This window comes from Poecilia reticulata, linkage group LG9 (genome assembly GCF_000633615.1).
Source record: "Poecilia reticulata strain Guanapo linkage group LG9, Guppy_female_1.0+MT, whole genome shotgun sequence".
Taxonomy (NCBI): Eukaryota; Metazoa; Chordata; class Actinopteri; order Cyprinodontiformes; family Poeciliidae; genus Poecilia; species Poecilia reticulata.
This window is the reverse complement of record NC_024339.1, coordinates 15,879,390-15,898,961: the sequence shown is the minus strand read 5'-3', so window position 1 is coordinate 15,898,961 and position 19,572 is coordinate 15,879,390. Positions and strand designations below refer to the sequence as shown.

Here is a 19,572-nt window from a genome sequence, read left to right as displayed (position 1 = left end):
CCTCCAGTTTCTTTTTATGGTGTCTTTTCCAGTCAATTAAGTCAACAGAAGCTTGAAAAAAATTATTATAAGAGCTTTTCTAAATTCATTTTGGAGCCAATTATTTCACTTTTTAAACCAAGAAAATTACTGAAGAGAAAAAAAGGCAACAAAGTGGTAACGCAAGATGTAAACTTGTTGAACATAGCTGAACTGAGGGGTGTACAATTAGTTTTCTTATATAACCTTCAGAGATGCACGTCAGTATTTGTGACATTTAGCGAAGGGTTCGCTATGAGTCTGCAGATTGGGATGCCTCTTTGTTAGGCTGCAAATGTCCAACTTGTTCAAGTCAATAAGTTGGACACGAAGTTGGTACGAAATTGAGTTCAATTTCGTACCAAAGATCACAGTGGATCAACTCTTTACCAACATAAAAAACAAGTATTTGTAGTTTTAAAAAATGTAGTTAGTCAATTGAAAACATTATTGTGGCAACATGACAGTTTGAGTTAGACTCTGTGGTTAATGAATTAGAATACAAGTGGATTTAATCAGAACCATCAACAGTTTGGATACATATTGTAATTTAGTGAATTGGCTGTTAATGCAGTAATAGCTTAAATATGCATCTGCCTTAAGTTAATTAAATATGCTTACATTTTGTGTAGCCTGTGTGCTAGATAAATCAAACGGCCTCTCCCATGAACACGGATTGTTTTCTTCACACTTAAAGATGCAATGAGTTTCTAAATGTCTTCACAGGGACTACAGTAAGTGGATTGCATTGTTTTACAAAAACTGGAAAAGGACTTTTTATGCGAGATGTAAAAAAAAATGATGCAATATAAAAATACATTTAAACAAAGCAAGAATGATATGTATACCTAGTAAAATTCAAGCATTTGATTGTTTTATTTTTTTCACATTTTGTAACCATGCTTTTCTTGGTATTATAATCCAGCTTGGCTCAAATATTTTGTGTTGTTCTTTGTTATGTGTGTGCACACATTACAGCAGAAGAAACATTAATTTTGATTTAAAGTTTGTCACATTTTAAAGCCAGAAAACATAAAATCTTGTTAGCGTTAGTATGCCACACAAATACATTGGACTCTGTTGCTCCATCATTCTATCAATATACTATCACATATTGATAATTAAGTGCTATCCCAAACCTCATAAACCACATAACTACTGGTTAAAATTAAAAATTATTTGCTCTCTTTAACAAACTCCTCTCTACTGGAAACGTGGCTGTTATTTGACAAAAACAGGGTTGGCGTTCTTTCTTTCCCCAATGATCGTGGTGCTTTCTGTAAAAAAAACTGGGTGAAAACTAAAAGATTATCCTGGTTAAATATGTTCCTTCTTATTTAAATGTACAGAATCTTAACACTTGTGCCTTATTTTAGGATATTTTCTGAGCTTCAGTCCAACAATGTGCAGTACGCAAGAAATAATTTTTTAATCTCATATTCTGTTGTGCATAATTTGCTCCATGTGGGCTGAACATAGGACCAGTTTGAGGTAAAAGCTGCAGTAGCATTATCTGAATATAATCAAAGCTGCAGTGCATTAAATTGAAAGAGAGAAAATGCATAAGGCATGTTGTATTTATTTTCCCTGCACCCACAAGTGAAAAATGTAAACAGATAAAGTAACACAAAAGCAAATAACACATAAATAATTACAACACAAATACATCAATCTGCTTTTCTAACCCCTTGAGTGAAACAGACATCCAGAGCTAGAGATGCATTTTTAAATGAGAAAAAGCTTCAACACATCACTGTGTAACAACAGGTTGTTTTGTGGCTGACAGCCCTGAGACTGGGCTTGACAAGAGACAAACATGCCAGATTTAATTGGACAAAATATTGTTTTTATATATTTTCTTCAGTAGCTACACGGAACATTTTCATACAGAGAAGCAGCGGATGAAGGTACAGGAGAAATCCAGTCAGACATGCACAGCATGCAGCTGTTGTGTGCATGCAACACTATTTATCATATCATCAATATGAAAAACAAAGTCTGATCATTCAAATGCTACATTTTTTTTCAATCTACAGAATACATTATTGTTGTAGGTTCATGAGATGCAAAACAACAATTCAATATAAATACCAAAACAAACTTAATTAGTTGATCAAAATTAAATAAATGATAAACAATAAAAATGTTATTCACAGCATAACAATTTCTCTTATCAGTCGCATATCTGAGGAGTCACTATATACAAATAAAATTAAATATAGTTTAATCTACTAAATAAATTAAAGTGTAATCAACGATCTCACCGTCAGTCAAGCAAAGCTACATCTCAGAGAGAGCTGCCCCTGCCTAACATGCGGTCACTCAGAAAACACACATTCACACAGCTGACAGTTTGCAAAAGCCAAAACATTACAACTGCACACAGATGCTGCAAATGGTTTAGGCTGGCAGGGCTTGTTACAACAATTAAACAGTAGAGGGCGATGTTTGCTTATGTTTCAATGCTGCATTCCCCATCTTTACACCAACATGCTACAGTACCATGGAGCATATGTTATCTAAGTTTTAAACTAAAATTAAAGTCCATTTTAGACTATTTGGTAACACTTTATTTGAAGGGGGGGGGGGTGAATAAGACTGACATGACACTGTCATAAACATGACATAACACCTGTCATGAACATGAATAAGCCTTCATGAATATTTATGACTGTTGTCATAAAGCTGATATAAATTTGTTATAAAAGTATTACTGATTGCACTTTAAAAATTAGGTAACTTTATGTTATTAAGGGTAAAGTTTAAACAGTAATGATTTCTTGGTTAATGTCAAGTTGTCATAACAAAGACATTTTGAATAATGTCAACTTTATATTAAAAGTCATAATTTACCGAATGATGCTTTATGACAACAGTCATACATATTCATGAAGGCTTGTTCATGTTCATGACAGGTGCTATGTCATGTTTATGAAAGTGTCATGACAGTCTTATTCACCCCCCTTCAAATAAAGTGTTACCGATTATTTTTTAGAGAACATTGAGGAGTTATATAAAGCTGTGACTGGACAAATTGTCAAGTATGCAGAAATTGACCTACACAAGTGGAAGGCACTGGAAAATATCTTAAATTTGTATCATTCATCTGGGCAATAAGTAAAAAAATAGCTTTTCATTTATTACATAAATCTGAGGCTAAACACAGATAAAAGATAATTATAGGCTTCAATTTTTTTTACGGCATGTGAAAATCTTCGGCAAGAAATCTGAAATTTCATTTCAGTGTGTCGTCTAACAATACATTTGAGGAGAGCAGTTGATTTTAATCTGCTAAGCTCACTCAGGATGTGTAATGCCAAATAAAGTTATTCTAGTTGGAGTGCTGTATGCTGAGTTCAGAGGTCAGGTCAAAGGCCATTCAAACAGACACATCCTAAGATGAGATCATGCAAGTTTAATGTGGTGACCGTCATGACAGAAAGCGTTTTGTAGAGGGATCTTTGTTCGGGGCGTTGCATGGAAATGCATAAGCAACAGAACACAAGTCATGGCACAGAGACATAAGCTTAGACCTCTCTCTGTATCTCCACCTGTTTATGCTACATCTCTGTTATGTTCATCCACTTCTTTCTCTGCACTCTCAGGCTCTCTGAGGAAGAGTAATGTAGTGTGCACCACACTCTGTACTAAGGAAACCTTCATGCTGTGCATCCGACCCGCATTCATCTTGGTCTTGTTGAAAACAATCGCTCAGGCACCTTACCCATCTCTGTCCTCTTCTCATGCTACCTCATTATTCTGCAAAACAGCTCATTTTCCACAAGTCCTGTCCCGTTCCTTTCCACATTGCTCTGATGACTTCCTTCCAGTTTTCTCTTGATGGATTAGGATCAGGTGGGTGTTTCATCCTCAGAGATTCGGTGGGTTCTCAAAAGCTTGAAACAGATAATTCAGGCAGGCAGTCTGGGCTCGATTTTGAGCGAGAGATCATACAGCGTGTCCTCATCCATGGTCAGAGTCTTATCCATAAGGTACTGAGTGACCTAAGACAGAAAGACAAATGAGACAAGAGTTTGTATCTTTTTTTTTTTTTTAGGATTGTTGCTGCAGATTAAATACTGGAAGGCCAATACTGGTTAAAATACTGGAAAGATTTTACAACAGAAAAATGACATCAGTGATTTGAATGGATTTTTGCAGGGATGTGTTTTGTTTTAAGAGTCTATAGCCAATATATTAGATGGTGTTGACCCATCTCCAAATTCTCTATATTTTGTTTTCAAGACATGAGACTTGAGGTCGATGCTTTTTCGAGCATTTAGTGTCAGATTCTCGATAGAGTGAGTCAAAAACAAAAACAGATGAATAATGAACAAAGGTTAGCTGTGCAGAAGAGCTGCAGGACATAAAGTGTATCTGAAAAACATATTTATGGCAAAAACAGAAAATATTGCGAATACCTGAAACAGGATGGGCCAAGTGTTCAGGCCTTCTGCAACTCCTCTTCGACAACCATCAAATTGTTGTTAAACTAACATTTATTAGTGAAAATGTGTTTGAACACATTTGAACTTTTTTGTAAATTAAACTAAATATTTTTGTAATGTGACAAAACTTGAAGTGCAAGCACCGCAAAGTAACTAAAGTCTAGGATTAATATTAAGTATAGATGCAGTAAAAAAAAAAGGCTGGTGATCAAATTGATCCCATTTTAGCAGATTCTGGTCAGAATCCAAAAATCTTGCCTCTATGCATTCAGTCAACCCTCCATGCATTAGTGCTATAGAAGTGTTTTTGTAGAGTGTGAAAGTTGTTATCTGTAATATCTGTAATCTTTGCTTAAACCCAATTTAGAATAAAGATGACTAAAACATGACTGGGTTCGTGTTTACAAAATATAAAGCAATGAGGGATGACTCACTGTAATTTTCGAATGCTATAATCTGAATAAACACTCCTCTTAAATGGTGATAGCCAGGATCAGCTACGAGCGACCAATATGCAAATAAATTATAGTCACAGCTGCTTACAGAGTATATGCAAGGTCTGCAGCAGGCTATCTAAACTCTGCCAAACAGGCTTATGCTTCTTTCTGAAACGCTGCTTTGCTCTCAGGAACATTGTCTGCTCCTGTCATCCTTATGCACGACATGTGGCTCCTGGAGAGTTAAAGCAGGGACTAAAATGTTATTCTCTTTAGAAAATGCTACCTATTCTGGCACCCAGATATGCACAACATATTTTGCACTTTTGTAAATTCACCAAGGTTTCTCACTTTACTAAAACCCAATAAAGTTTTACTCTAATCAGAAATGGTTGGCTGCAGTGTTTTTGTTACTATATATTATGAAATATATAATGTTGGTCTTTCTATGTACTCAACATCTGCAACAAACAGCAGAAATAAAGACAATGAAGCAGAAAAGAAACAAAAGAAAGTACCTTAGGTTGATGCTCTATTCTGTAAGGTGTCTGCTGGAACTGACGGATCTCTCTGATGATGTGTGAGATCTAATGAAAATGTAAAAACAATTACAAAAAAAACAACAACAGAGTCCTGATGTATTTATTATTTGGATCTTTAAAGCTCACCATCCTCATTTTGGAGAAATTAACAAGACCCTCCTCTGTAAAATTGGGAGTTCCTTCCTCGATAAAGGCCAAGTCAGTCAGATACATTCCCAGGTACGGCACACACGGAGGGTTGCAGCTGCATGATGGACGTTGGAAAATCACAGTTTACGTCGGAAATTTACATACATGTATCGCATGTCGTAATAATTTTAGACAGTGATGCATTTGAACTGTTTTCCTTCAGGTTGGAATATTTTACAGTATTCAATTTCAATAACTTAAAAAAAATAGGGCAGATTAAAATTACCTCTTGTTTTTTTTCTACTTTTGATCTGTACAGTGTCTTACTTTTTCAACGTCTCCCTCAGGTTTTTAAATCTTCCCTCAGAGGACACGGTCTTCTGCAGTTTGTCCATCAGAGCTTTAGTCTGGAAAATACAACAAACACACCATGACATTTATTTTAAAAGCATTACTGCAAACAGCACAAAACAAATACGGGCTCTACATTAACTTCTGGCCCGCGTATCGGTCATAATAAAATTAACATTTATACTCCTTTAGTAAATTACAGTCTATCTGGGGATTAGAATGACATAAATGTACTCTGTTTTGTATTTTTGTAATTGCCATAATGTTTGTAATTTTTTAGGATTCACATTTAGGCGGACATTAGAAGTAATAGCTTTAGGACATGTTGTACTCTGCGGTTAGTTTGAAATGTTTATTACATGTTGTTTGTACCTGTTTGCTGACTTTGGCCCATGTCTTCTTCAGACGGTAGATGGCGCTGCGATTGAGCGCAGACGTGATCTCCAGCACGCCGTTGTAGTTGTTCAGACAGCGACAGATGTCCGCCACGGCGACCCACTTCTCGATGGAGTTGGCTCTCGAGCCAACATCGGTGTGGCTCATAATCTGGGATGCCACCAGGTTACTCATCTGCAAAGGAAATGGGAAGGTCTTAAAGCACCTAGTAGGCCCTAAAGATAAATAAGACATTTTCCACAGAGGCACAAGTTACATCATTGAAATGTTGACTTGTTTTCATGATGTAGGGAGTCCTTTCAGTCTTATCGACCTTCATCCAGCCCTGGCCCAGGAACTCTCTGGCAGAGAGGAGACAAAGACAAACTGCTGAGCTCAGATCAACTTGTTAATCCCGCCTGTCCTGGAAGCCTTACAGATGTTTTCCGCCGGGGTCTGACTGCTTTGTCATAATTTACAGAGGAATGTTAAACCACTTAACTCTGACAAACTAATTTATTAATAGACAGGTCTCTGAACTCCGTAATTTATGGACTATAGAATGTTAATGTTTTCTTCGTCTAAAATGGAGTGTTACGTAAGGACTGACTCGTAGGGAATGCTCCTGAAGACGATGTGGTCCAGCAGAGTGATCTGCTCAGCCAGCTCCATCGCCGAGAGAGACTCAAAACACTCAGCCTTTGGGCAGTCCGCCTTAACACACACACACAGAGAACAAACTCATAAACAAGCATAAATAACAAGATGTAAATGTCTAGTACAGGGAGCAACTGTGATGGATATGAGCGCTGACAGCCAACTGTCCCCTGGTGACTGACAGTCAGGAAGAGGGAGTCCTGACCCCTTCCGCCTGCAGGACAGGACAATGAGGACTGACCGAGGCCTTTCACATCTTACACAAGCAACATGCTGTGAAGCTTAGGTATTTTTATGGTTGTATGCAATTCCTTGGTGAAAGTATTTATGCCACCTAAACTTTTCTACGAAATGTTGCATGTCACATAAACTTCTGTGTAATTTTATGTGAATCTAATAAGTCTGGAGTGAATTTGTCCCAATCCTGAGTTTAAACTCTAATGGTTCATTTTCACTGCAATTACAGCTGAAAATCAGTGTTTCCACCAGTCACTTCAAAAGACTACACCTCCTGCTTTCTAAATCAGCCCAAGCTCAGTTTGATTTTATGGAAAACAATTGTGAGCATCAATTTTTACATTTTGACAGCAATTAAATAGATTTTAATCTTGATATTGATTAAACTGCAGTTTTAACAGTTTTCTTATTTTAAGGATTGCCCACCTTCCCATCAACTATGACCCACTTCTCCATCTCTGCTAAACAAAAATAATCCCCACAGCATGATGCTGCCACCACCATGTCTCACTATTGGGGAGGGTGTGTTCAGGGCATGTGGGACATTTTGAATGGGATTTCATTCGGCTTTTTTTTTAATAAAGGGTTTTTTTTTTCTTGCCACTTTTCCACAGAGGTCAGATTTATTAAGTGTACAACAAATAGCTGTCGTGTCAATAGATTTTATCATCTGATCTATATTCAAACCTTGTGGTATTGTTTTATAACATAACTCTGCTTCAACGTCTCCAGAAATGTATCTATATTGTGTTTGCTGTGTTTCGTGATTTTCATGCAGCTGTTTGTTTACGAATGTTCTCCAAAAATCCTCTGAGGCGTCACAGAATAGCTGGATTTATACTAAGATGAAATTACACACAGGTGGGCTCAGTTTATTAGCTTCAGAAAGAAAGAGGTTGCAGCAAATTTTATTTTGGTGTATCAAAGAAAAAGGGGACTGAACAGAAATATGTATGACAAACTAAACTTTTTATTTGTAAAAAGTTCTGAAAAACATCCATGTTCATGTCGGGTCAGAAATTTGTAAATTATTTTGTCTTGCTCTATCAAATCAAATGCTAATTTATTATATTGAAGCTTGGTCTTGTTCTGTGACAAAATGTAAAAGCATTGGGGTATGAAGGGCATAAACGCCTTTTTCAGTTTTTCAGTGTTTTCGATTTAGAGAGTACAGTATTTTTGCAATGTTAATAATATATAAAGGCACCAGCAAGGTGATATAAAGCCATTAATAAAATTAAATGGTGTGTTATTAACTTAGGTTGTAGTTGACGAGGGCAATATTTAGCAACAAGGGTTGCTAATTTATCTTTATGCAGGGAATTATTGCTGGATAAAAATTTTACAAATGATTTATTTTCTCATAAAATCTGTCATTAAATGCTCTTGGTATCTCACCATCTGCAAAATATCCTCTATCCTCAACTGGGCATCCTCCTGCTCATCTTGAGAAAGGGCGCTGGGAGACAAAAAAAAATTAAAAGGACAAGAAAAGATGTTTATCAAAATTGAATTTAAAAGAATAAGCAACATCTGATGAAAGAGACGTATTGTTTCCTTTAATTCAGTTACTGGTGCAGTGTGCTTGTGTCACACCTTAATATGTTGGCAGTAGCTTTTCTCTCCTGGGGCAGGAGGTCTGGATCTCGCAGCACCTCCTCCAGCAGATAAATCACCGACATCTTCAGCTCCCCATTCATCTCAAAGTCCTAATCACAGAGACAAATAGACACATACACTGAGCGCATTCGTGCTGAAGACTCCAAACTAAAACCACTGTAGCTTTTCCACTCTGTCCAGCTCCAGCTAGTCAGGCATCTGGAACTAGCTGCGTCTCAGATATTTGCAGATGCTTGCACATTTTTCCAACCATCCAGAATCCATTCAGTCCTTACAGTCTTTACACCTTTTTATGCTGCAAATTCCCATTTAACTCCCACCTCAACTCTAGTTCAGAGGTCAGCATTCAATGTCTTTTTGCTCTTTAGCCACTAGAAGAGCAAAAAGAGCATAGTGTGTATTGGAGCTCTGCCGTGTGTTAATAAGCCTACTAAAGCTGGCATGTCATCGCAGAATTTTGTATTATTGAAGAAATGTACAGAAAACAAATCAATGCGATGAGCCTAGAAGGACCTCTGTGCAGAGTCAGGCAATTACCTTGATGTTCAATTCATTAAACAATGGCCGTTTAGCAGAGCGGTTGGTCAGTCGAGCCGGCTGTCCGGCTGAAACAGCAACAATATGCTGTGTGTGTGTGTGTGTATGTGTGTGTGAGCCGTTTATATTTTTCAGTAGAGAGCAGCGGAGCAGCAAGAGAACCCATCAGTCACCTTCTTTAATTAGACCGCACAGATGCATGAAAACAAGCAGGAACAGTCAGACCTGCACACAGCAGTGGGTGTAAACAAACCTGTGAGTGTTTGGAGACCCAGTGACGCAGCACATTGAGGACTCTGTTGGTTGCAGCTCTGCGGATGATGAACTCTTTATCACAGGTCCTCTCAGAGTTGGCAAACACTGCGAGGGAGAATGAACACAGGTGACAAAATTCCTCATGCATAAAGGTTTCATATCAGCAGCGTTGTAAGAGATTAGCTGTTTACCTGAGGCACATCCACAGGTCTCAATGTTATGACTGGCTTAGCATAAAAGTAAGCTAAGTTAAATGAAAAGCTGTTATGCGGTCAGAAAAACTAAAGAAAAAAATGAAAAATTATTTTTATATTTCTTAGCCGCTCTTCAAAATGGGAAAGAGAAGAGAACTTGCTGCCCAAGAAAGGCAGATATGTGTCCATTTTCAGAATTCAGGAAATGTTCTAAAAGAAATGATCTACTTCACGTTAACCTGCCCTTATCTTCAGTCAGAGCAAGAACTTAAAGTGAAAAGGAGAAATTTTTAAAAAATCTACTGAAGTCAGTTAAACTGGGATTTGGCATAAAACAGGAGATGAACATGTGGAAAAGTCCTTCCTGCTCATTTCTGGGTTCTTCTGATGCTGTTGGCAAGTTTTTCTTCTCAAAAATCTTTTACAGAGCATCGATTTATGGACTCCTTGAAACACCAGAAGACGTCAATTCTTTAAAATTGGAAGGTTTTTCAGTAGTATAATGATTTGTAAATTGTTTCACTAACTCAAAATCCAACCTCTTCAATAAAAGTTTGAACTGTTCAGTATGTTTGAGCTAAAGATTATTGCTAATGCACTGAAAATGTATTTATATTAGAGCTTTTTTCAAATATTTGCCAGGTATGACAATAAATGTGACCTGCACTGTATGTTTTTTAAAACAACTTTCACATGCAATACAGAATACAGAATTCCTTCAAACGCCTCTTTAGTGGCTTACGCTTTGCTATGGCTATAAGAAAAAAAATCTTCAAGCATTTATCATAACTTTAAATATTTTCTAATTTTATGTGAACGTCTGGTGGCGTTCCAGCACAGCATTGTTTATGCAACACATTTCAAGACTTTCTCATATTTATTTTTATAATATAACTTTTTTTATAATATACTTGGAACCAGAGAACTAGTACCAGTACAGGGTAAAATAAAGTGTCTCTGCTGTTTTGTTTCGTTGGTTTTGAATAAATATTAATGCTAAACAAATTAACGTTTGATTAAAACACAGGAGCTCCTTGTATTCGTCCTCACACGTGTGACAAATAAAAACCTGCACGGGCAAATAACTCTATATTTTAGTTTTCTAATTTTATTAAAGGTTATGCAATAAATCCCTCAGTTCAAAGCTCGGCAGTAGGTTTCTGTAGTCTGTGTGCCTTTTGTGTGTTTACCTGGTGGGGTACCATGTCCTGCTGCTGCAGTTGCAATTGCAAACGCTGAGGCAGGAGAGACGGAGCAGCGTGAATTCTCCCCAGACTGAACTGCAGACACAAAGACGCATAATTATCAGCAGCAGCAGCAGCAACATGGCTGCTTTTTTTCTGCTGCTGCAGTTCAAGAGGAAGGAGTGCATTAAATGACCTCTTCCGGCAGCACATCGGGAATACAGAGGCTCCAAATAAATCACTTGACGTTATGAGTCACAACTTTACTTAAGGATTAAAAGGTTGTCCGCTGAGATCATTCTTCTGTTGTAGTGAACATTATTTGTCGTTTTTATGTCAACCTTAATTACAGCCTGGCGATGAGTAATGTGTTTAATAATTGCACCATGAAAAAAATATGTATATAAATAAAAGAATGTTTTATTTATTTGGAGTTAAAAGATTTGAACTTAAAAACTGTGGAGCAACAAAAGACTGTGGAACTTTTTTATTTGGAAAGGTCAAAGTTTTAACAAATTGTATTCAGCCTAGTGAAATAGTGTCCATTTGCATTTTTAAAACACAATTTCACAGGGAACATTGTGTGACAGATTAGTTCTGCTGAGTTAAAGGTTATCTGAAAATGTAAAAACAATCCATTTCACAAATGTTTCACTCATCATAATTCTGCTTCAAATTTATGTTGAATATCAAGTTTCATGAGAAGATTTTATAAACAAAGAAAAACACAGGCAAGGCAGTAACTTTGTATCTAGATAAAAAGATGAATACAGCATTAAAATTACAGAAATCACAATCATCATCAGTCTAAAAACAGTGATTCAGTCTGCAGCAATTCAGTCTACAGATTATCATGCAGTCTAATAGGATCACTGCATAAAAAACTACTATTTTAAGCATTTTTAGTTGATCAGTTCTTGCCACCATTTGGGTTTGAGTTTTGTGTCAGGCTGCTTCAGCAGAAATTTTGATCGGCTCACTAACCGGGCGGTGGCACAGCGCTGCCAACCCGGCACCAACCTGGTGTAACCGTGTGCAATAAAGCCCACAAACACACCCACGGATTTACCTCCAGGCTGTCTGTAGCGGAGGTGGCGTGGTGTGGACGGAGAGCGACACGGAGACATGTCTCCCGCCTCACTGCTCTGCGGAGACTCTGGGATGATTTTCTCCAGCGACACGGATTCCAACACAGCTAGACAGGAAGTTCAGATCAGGAGAAAAAGCACAATAAATGACAGCACTGCTTATAATGATGAGCATTAATGCTGCAGTTACACCGGACTAGAAAACTTTTTTTATGTAATTATGATCTTTCTATTGACACACTATATATTTATTATTTGCAAACATTGGTTTGGGATTGTACCGACTTTCTACATATCTGTTCCAAATATATTTGACTAATTTGAAAGGAAACATGCATTTAAGAGAGATGGATGACATATTCAGAAAAAGACACCGACCAGAACAGAAACAGTTATACATTTCTGAATATACTGGAAGCTCAAAAATGTTTACTTGTAGAAATTATCTTACTTGTAAAGAACATCTGTCTTACTTGAATGGCATGTTTGGCATGTTTTCTGATCTTTCTTATTTTAGACGTGTTACAGAAGAAAGTTCCTACTAAACTGTCTGCCTAAATCCTTTCAAGTGGGAAGCTGAGGGTTTGATTGCAGATTTTTCTCCTGCCACATGATGATGTGCTCAAATGCGTCCATCTGTGAGTGCGGCTAGGTGAATGTAGCTCTAGCATAAAGAGCTATTTTCCCTTTGGACACTTGGAGGTTGTGGTAAGTTTGTGTTGAGGGAAACTTCGACATACTTCTCCGAATGCTCCGCCTCAGTTTTCCACAGAAAGGATCGATCCGCGGAGCCTCCTCCCCATCGGCTGCCGAGACGGGACTCTGGTCAGGCGAGGAGGGAGTCGGAGGATCCTGTGACGGCTTGCAGTTGTTGGGAGGAGGCGAGGTGGAAGAGGAAGGCGGAGAGATCGAAGTCGGGGTTGGGGTTTGAGGCGTCGGAGTTTGAGGGGTCTGGGCAGAAGTGGGGCTACTGGCAGCTGACTGGGAGCTGTTGTGGTTGAAGTTTGAGTTGGACAGGGGAGACGTCAGGTCGAGGCCTCCCACCCTGGCAGTGATAGGGGAGTGAAGAGAAAGCTTTCGGATCCGGACAGGGGAAGAGGTGCGGGACTGGATGGACAACGGAGGAGGAGACGAGAACTTGCGGCAGAGACGAGGAGATCTGTCGTTCGTGTTGTCGGTGCCTCTGTTGTTTTGGTTTGTGGCAAAAAACAGCTCCAAGGACCTGGAGAGAGGAGAGAAACAATAAGTTAGCAAAATGATAAGATATTAAAAAAGCAATAAAGAAAGAGTTCAGGGGAGAAAAAAAGAGAAAACAAACATAATTGCAGAAGTGTGGAAGATTGTTCTCTCATTATAAAACTTTTTTCTTTTAGAACAGTTTTCATAACAAACAAGAGGAAAGTTGTGTTTGGGCTGAGATGTTTCCTTATAGTGAAGATTTTCCAGAGAACTGGGAGGGTGTGAAGCTTCCCGTTATTAGATTTCTTCAGCGGTTTGTATTGAGTGGACAAAGGATGTTAGAGCCGTGACAGATTCTTTATCCACCTCTCCAGTTCACTGAACTGACAAAATAAAACCATTTTCCATTTTACCCTGGCTAGCTTTAATTCCCCCCAATGTTTAAATTCATACCTTTTTAAAACATCAGAAATATTATCGCTTTGTACAGCCAGGGCGATTACGCAGCTTCAATAAAAGCGGTAAAAGGCAGACAAGTGAAGATGAACTTAATACTGCTCTATTAATGTCGAGCCCACAGACAGTTATCATCAGTTTATCCCTGAAAGGCTTTATAGCAGCTGTCAAGACGGCTTGGTTTTTACGGCCTGACACTGCTCACGATCAATTTTCACTCTCGTTAGAGTTCGTGTTGTGCAGTTTATTTCCACAAAGATGATGTGATAGGTTTGAAGGAGTGCAGACTGGTTCACATTTACACAAATCATAATGTTTCTTTAAAATAGCCAGCATGTAACATCACATTTATTAGGTAAATATCCACATACACTTTTACAAACTTAATCTCAAACTGTAAACTGGAGAAAGACCCAGCGTTTTTAATTTATTGGGGAATTATTACAATGTTAGGAAGCAATAGTTAACAAACTCACCTAAGGAACAATTAAACAAAGTCTGTTCAATTAAATTGGATTAGAATAGAACTGAAATATCCTTTATTGTCCAACGGGGGGGAAATTAGCATCAGGACATCATTTACTCTACCTCTATAACATTTTATGAAATTGGAGCACAAAGAGAATTTGGACATTCTGCTTTGCAAAGTCTCTCCAGATCATCTAGACTAGAGTTTTCTCTCATGTAGCTTGCCTCTCATCTTTTAGAGGATTTATGCATGGGGACCACGCTGGCCCTGGAAGGCATTGATTTTGTGTTTGATGAACTGTGTTGAATAGGAATAGGAATAGGAAGAGATAGAGACCTGGAGTGGCCTAGTCAAAACCTGGACTCATTACCCAACTCAGATGCTATATTGTGATTGTAAACAGGCCTCTTCTGTCTGCTTAAAAATTCTCCAGTGTTGCTGAATTTAAAAATTGTCCAAAGAAGAGAATACCATCACCGTGATGATCAAAACTCTTACATGTTTTCACACATGCATGGTGGGAGTTTTTGCTGTAAAAGGCAGCATAACTAGTTATTGGGTTTGGGTTGGATTTCTTCTTTACCTTCTATCAGATCTGTCAGACTACTTTAAATTTAAACATGCAGGCAGAGATTGTTACAAAGTCTGCTGTCAGTGAATAGTGATGTAATAATCATCTTGACATTTTGTGAATACAAAAATAAACTTTTGCTTTATTGAAACGATTTAATATTAATTTGATCAAATACTAACCAGCCATATTGTCACCTCATGAACATTTAATTGTTCTAATACTGTATTACCAAGTAATTTGTTGATGGATGCTGGATGACAATAATGTAAAAAGTCAAAAAATTGTCATTCTGGTGCTTAGTATGTAATTTCTAATCTCATAACTATAAATGCAACTGTGAGCAATAATAGCAGAGAGTAACTGTAGTTTATGTTTGTTTACCCATGAAAACAATACTAAATGTTTATGTAAAACTATTATAGATCAGAAAATATGGATATCTTCTAATATTTAAGGCCAGGAACATATTAGAGTCAATCCGTGACTTGCGTTTTCGACAGATAGATGTAAAAATCTTCCTTAGGTCTGAGAGTCACCACAGGTTTGGTGTTTGATTCTGTGCCAGAAACATAAAAGCTGTTGTCAAATGGAAAATAAAACATTTGGTTATTGCAGTTCAGGGAGTCGAGTCAGAATTGGTTTATGGGTAGAGTTATCATGCAAAGGCAAACACAGGCATCTTCTGTTTGTGTAGAAATCTCTGACCGATGCAAACTTAAGGTGATTAATATCTTACTGATTTAATGATTTGTTGGAAAGAAAACATGTAAAGAAAGTAATATTCCATTGAGAAAACATGCTTTTGGATTAATGCAGACTTTACACATTAAAATATATTCAGATTTCCCTTCATTTCTTTATTGTTGTGATTCATTATAATGTCAGAGACAGATAGAGAGTTACAATCCCAGTAAATCATTGGGATAAATTCTCAGTCAGGATCAGTAAAAGCTGGAGCCATGCATTAGTTCAGTATCAGACCATGACCAGAAGAGAGAAGAAGAAGACAGGAGAAAGTGCAGCAGAGTCAACAGAGAAAAGACCAAGTTACTTGGACTGATCCATGGCTATCTTCTTGATCTTCAGACTGTAGTCAGGACAGATGGATGAGATGGACAGACGGTCAAATGAGTGGCGCTGCACCCTGGAATATGTGGGGACAAGAGAGACGGATGACAAAACATGATTTAATGTCGGGATGGAACGGTTGGATTGAGACAGAAATCCAAGCGACACAACAGAGATGGAAGATGGTCAGAGGGATGATGTTGGAAGAGTGATTAATTAATCTCTCTTGGAGGAAAGTCGTGCCTGAGGAAGGAGCAGACACTGTGAATCAGAGAACAGCAGGGCACAGGAAATATTCAGACTCCTAAGATAATCACATGGGAGGAAACCCAACCTCAAAAAGGCTCATCATTTTACTTCCAAATGTGTAAATATTTATATATGGGCATATTACATACATATTTATGTGTGGAGATATTTCATCTCAGTCCCTGTGGGAATGAGATGTGGGGAAGAATCTCTCCCCTTGTAGGAAAGAGTTGGAAGCAGTTTAACTGTACTGGGCAATTTATTTTCTGGAGAATCTTGAGTTTCAGTTAAAACCAGATATTATATTTTTCAAAGTGAAACTTTTCTTACTTTCTGACATCAAATAAACCTTTTTTGGTCACGGTCAGTTAGGATTTAGAGAGATTCTTATTACCTTCTTGCATTTATTTTCCCAAATCTACTAGAATTACTATGCCTTTAAAGAATTAGTGAAGGCCAAGCTGATGATGCGATGGCTTCATCAGCTCCAGCAGGTGACAACTGGAATCACAAGTTGGCAGACTTTGACACTCCCAGAAGATCTATGAGGAACTAACTGCCCTGATGCGAAAGGAAACTTCTTCTAAAAACAAAATTGCTCTGAATTCTCTGCAAATATGGCGTTACACACAGACACCACCAATACCGTTTATCCTCTCTGTATTCACAAAATGGAGACTCCAAAAACAAAAGAAGACAAAACTAAAGTACCAAAGAGATTGTTCATGGAAAGAAAATGTCTTGGAAGGATTTTATAATTTAAACAACGTTTAAATGCAGGGATGCAAGGTTCACCTAGCGCAACAAGTCAAATTACCCCAAAAATGGAGTGATAATTTGATTTTAATTTGATTTGAGTACTTTATTATTTAAAATACTTGATAGCTAAATCATGAGCCTAAAAAAGCTCAAAACGGAATCTTGACTGTCATCTTATGTTTGTTTCAAAAGGGAGAATTATGTATTTTTCTGGAACATAGAGCCATTTTATAACACAATAAAGTTGCTGAAGTTACCTTCAGTTGTAACAACTGAAAAGAAGTTTGTCTTAGTTTGACTTTGCCTCCGTCTCTTTAAGAAGCTCCTAACCTTTCATCACAGTAATGCTTCTCCATGATGCTGTTTAAATCAGTTTAAATCTAGTATTGGACTGAGAAGTAGTCTGTATGATGAACTCAGCAGACTCGCAGCTCCATCAGGTGTTTGCTAACATCTGACACTAGAGAATAACATTATAGCAAGATAAAAAGCTCAATAAGTCGATTTGACACAATACCCACCCTTCCATCTTTTAAAATTACCCTGTTTCACAGTCACGTCTCTATCAATGCAAAATTGATTTTACTTCTAGTGTAAGTGATTAACTTAAAATATAGATTAATAATTATATTTAATTGTTCTTACGGGTAAATCAGATTTGACTAAGTGCGATTTGATGGCTTCACCTTTATAAAACACAACACATTGAATGTGCATCTCTACTACTTATCTGCTTAAAGCAAATCCTAAAATAACCTTCCCCTCCTCCATGTGAGTAGCTTACCAGAAAATTGTTAAAATAATAAATATATGGTTTAGGCAAAACGTGCTTTCTGTACAATACAGCTTTAATTTAATCTCTTTGAAAAAAGCATGTATTAAATCTTAAAATCTAGAAAAACTGCAAACATGCAACTCTCTTTCTTGTGTGCCTCTAATGCTCAAGTGCTTCCTTCTTGTTCTCATCCAGTGAAGGCAGCCACAAGTCATGACGAGTTAAGTTACTATGTCCTTTGGCACAAAAAAAACACAAACTTTTCCAGTCAAAACCCAGAGCTGAGCAAAAACGTGGAGCATAAACACCCTGCTCTGATGCAGCCAGAGATATAATGAAATTTAGATTGAAACATCATGTGACACACAGCAGAATTTTATGTTGATGCCAAACAAAATTTGTTGAGGCATCTGTCCTGCTGGCCCTTCAGATACAAACATTGTTTGTTCAAGCTGGTCATGTGTGAAATCAAAACCCGATTCTTATATTTTAATGAAAAATAACCCAATCCCTGCAGTAAATGTGTGTCGTATGACCAAAAGCATGACTGCATATTTGTATGTGTAAATTGCAAGACCTGATGGGTATGGAGGAAAAGGGCTTCTTGTAGATGTCAGCCAGTTTGTCCATGACCACGGTTGCCGTGGTGAAGATCCTGTACGTGTGCAGGAAGGTGTTCAGGAAGTCTATAGAGAGGAAGCGCAGGTCGGTCAGCCGCTCCAGCAGCCGCTCCACACTCGCGTAACGGATCTGGGGGACCTTGCAGGAGTTGAGCGTCTTGCTGAAGCAAATGTCAACATCATCTTTATGGAGGCGCACATCGGATCTGATGGATACACACACACACACGCACGCGCACATACGGACACAAACACAAAACAGCATGTGGGTGACTGAAGGGCAGCTCAGCAAGAAAAATGCATTAAATGCAACTGAGCAAAAATAAGGTTATGCCAATAAAGAGAGAAATAAAAATGAAAACTATAAATTAAAAGAAACCAACATAAAACATAAAACTTTGACTTAAAGCAATTAATTTTTCACAGGAGCATGGATCTAGTATCAAAATAGTCACAAAAGTTTTAGACGTAGAAGCATCTTGATAATTGTGATTATGATTGTGACATGCTCTTCTGAGTGTCCATATTTTCAAACAAATCAGTGCAGACGACAACAGACACATTTGTCTCATCTCAGTGAGGTTTTCATTTCTATAACTAAGCATGGGTTGCCATGAGATTCTCATGTCATTATATCCCTGGATAAAATGACAGTAGTTGCACAAATTTGACATATTATCATAAACATTTAAAAGAAGAAAATATAAGAGGATGCAGCTGTTTTTGCTTTAGTCCCTTCTCTAAGGTTTGGTGCTTTTCCATTTTTCGAGGGAAGAAAAAAAGAGAGCCTTCTGCAAAGGGATGTTTTGTACTTGCTTTGATTTGAAGTAATTTTGTTATTATTTGTCTGCAGTGCACATTAGCTACATTTGGCTATGGGGTTGCAATAAATGGTTTCAACCAGCAGGAGGTCAAATTTAAAACCACAAAGCGGGTAAATTGCACAAAATGTCCTCCTTTACTCCACATAGTAACTCTTTCTTCCTTATTTTCTTGAAGAGTTTAAAGTTTTACATGAAAATCGTGCACGAAGGCAGGATGTTAAATTAGTCAGGCTGTCAGCATGGGTTTCGTCAGCTTTTTAACAGACACGGATGCTCACAACTTTCAAAACAGCATTAACTTTATAATGAACTCATTTAGACTCATTTTATATTCCTACTAACTGACTCGTGAGAACAAAGTGTAATGGAAAAAAGCTGTGCTGAGCAACGGGTGGCAGAGGGGGGATCAGAGTATGCAGAAGAAAGTAAAAACTAAGATAAAACTCTTAGTCTTGGAATTCTCATTAAAATAACTAAGCTTTACTAAAGGTACAGCCCAATGGAGATTCTGGAGCAGCCTGACATTT

The 19,572-nt window shown here is 37.6% G+C and overlaps 1 protein-coding gene across 2 annotated transcripts in view; it reads right to left on the bottom strand.

Moving 5' to 3' along the window:
- Window positions 1-2,943: 2,943 nt before the first annotated feature.
- rasgrf2b (Ras protein-specific guanine nucleotide-releasing factor 2b) overlaps window positions 2,944-19,572 on the bottom strand; it is a 52,255-nt gene continuing 35,626 nt past the window's right edge. Inside the window, exons 15-29 of one of the 2 annotated variants that reach the window (XM_008418212.2) lie at window positions 18,179-18,427; window positions 15,802-15,894; window positions 12,813-13,294; window positions 12,054-12,179; window positions 10,991-11,080; window positions 9,605-9,711; window positions 8,791-8,903; window positions 8,593-8,653; window positions 6,911-7,014; window positions 6,578-6,662; window positions 6,298-6,495; window positions 5,902-5,981; window positions 5,572-5,689; window positions 5,422-5,490; window positions 2,944-4,022 (exon numbers count right to left, since the gene is read on the bottom strand). In XM_008418212.2, the coding sequence (XP_008416434.1) occupies window positions 3,930-4,022; window positions 5,422-5,490; window positions 5,572-5,689; window positions 5,902-5,981; window positions 6,298-6,495; window positions 6,578-6,662; window positions 6,911-7,014; window positions 8,593-8,653; window positions 8,791-8,903; window positions 9,605-9,711; window positions 10,991-11,080; window positions 12,054-12,179; window positions 12,813-13,294; window positions 15,802-15,894; window positions 18,179-18,427 (2,068 nt within the window). In that variant the 3' untranslated portion in view covers window positions 2,944-3,929. The remainder of the gene's footprint in view (window positions 4,023-5,421; window positions 5,491-5,571; window positions 5,690-5,901; window positions 5,982-6,297; window positions 6,496-6,577; window positions 6,663-6,910; window positions 7,015-8,592; window positions 8,654-8,790; window positions 8,904-9,604; window positions 9,712-10,990; window positions 11,081-12,053; window positions 12,180-12,812; window positions 13,295-15,801; window positions 15,895-18,178; window positions 18,428-19,572) is intronic. The other variant, XM_008418213.2, reaches the window with a different exon arrangement.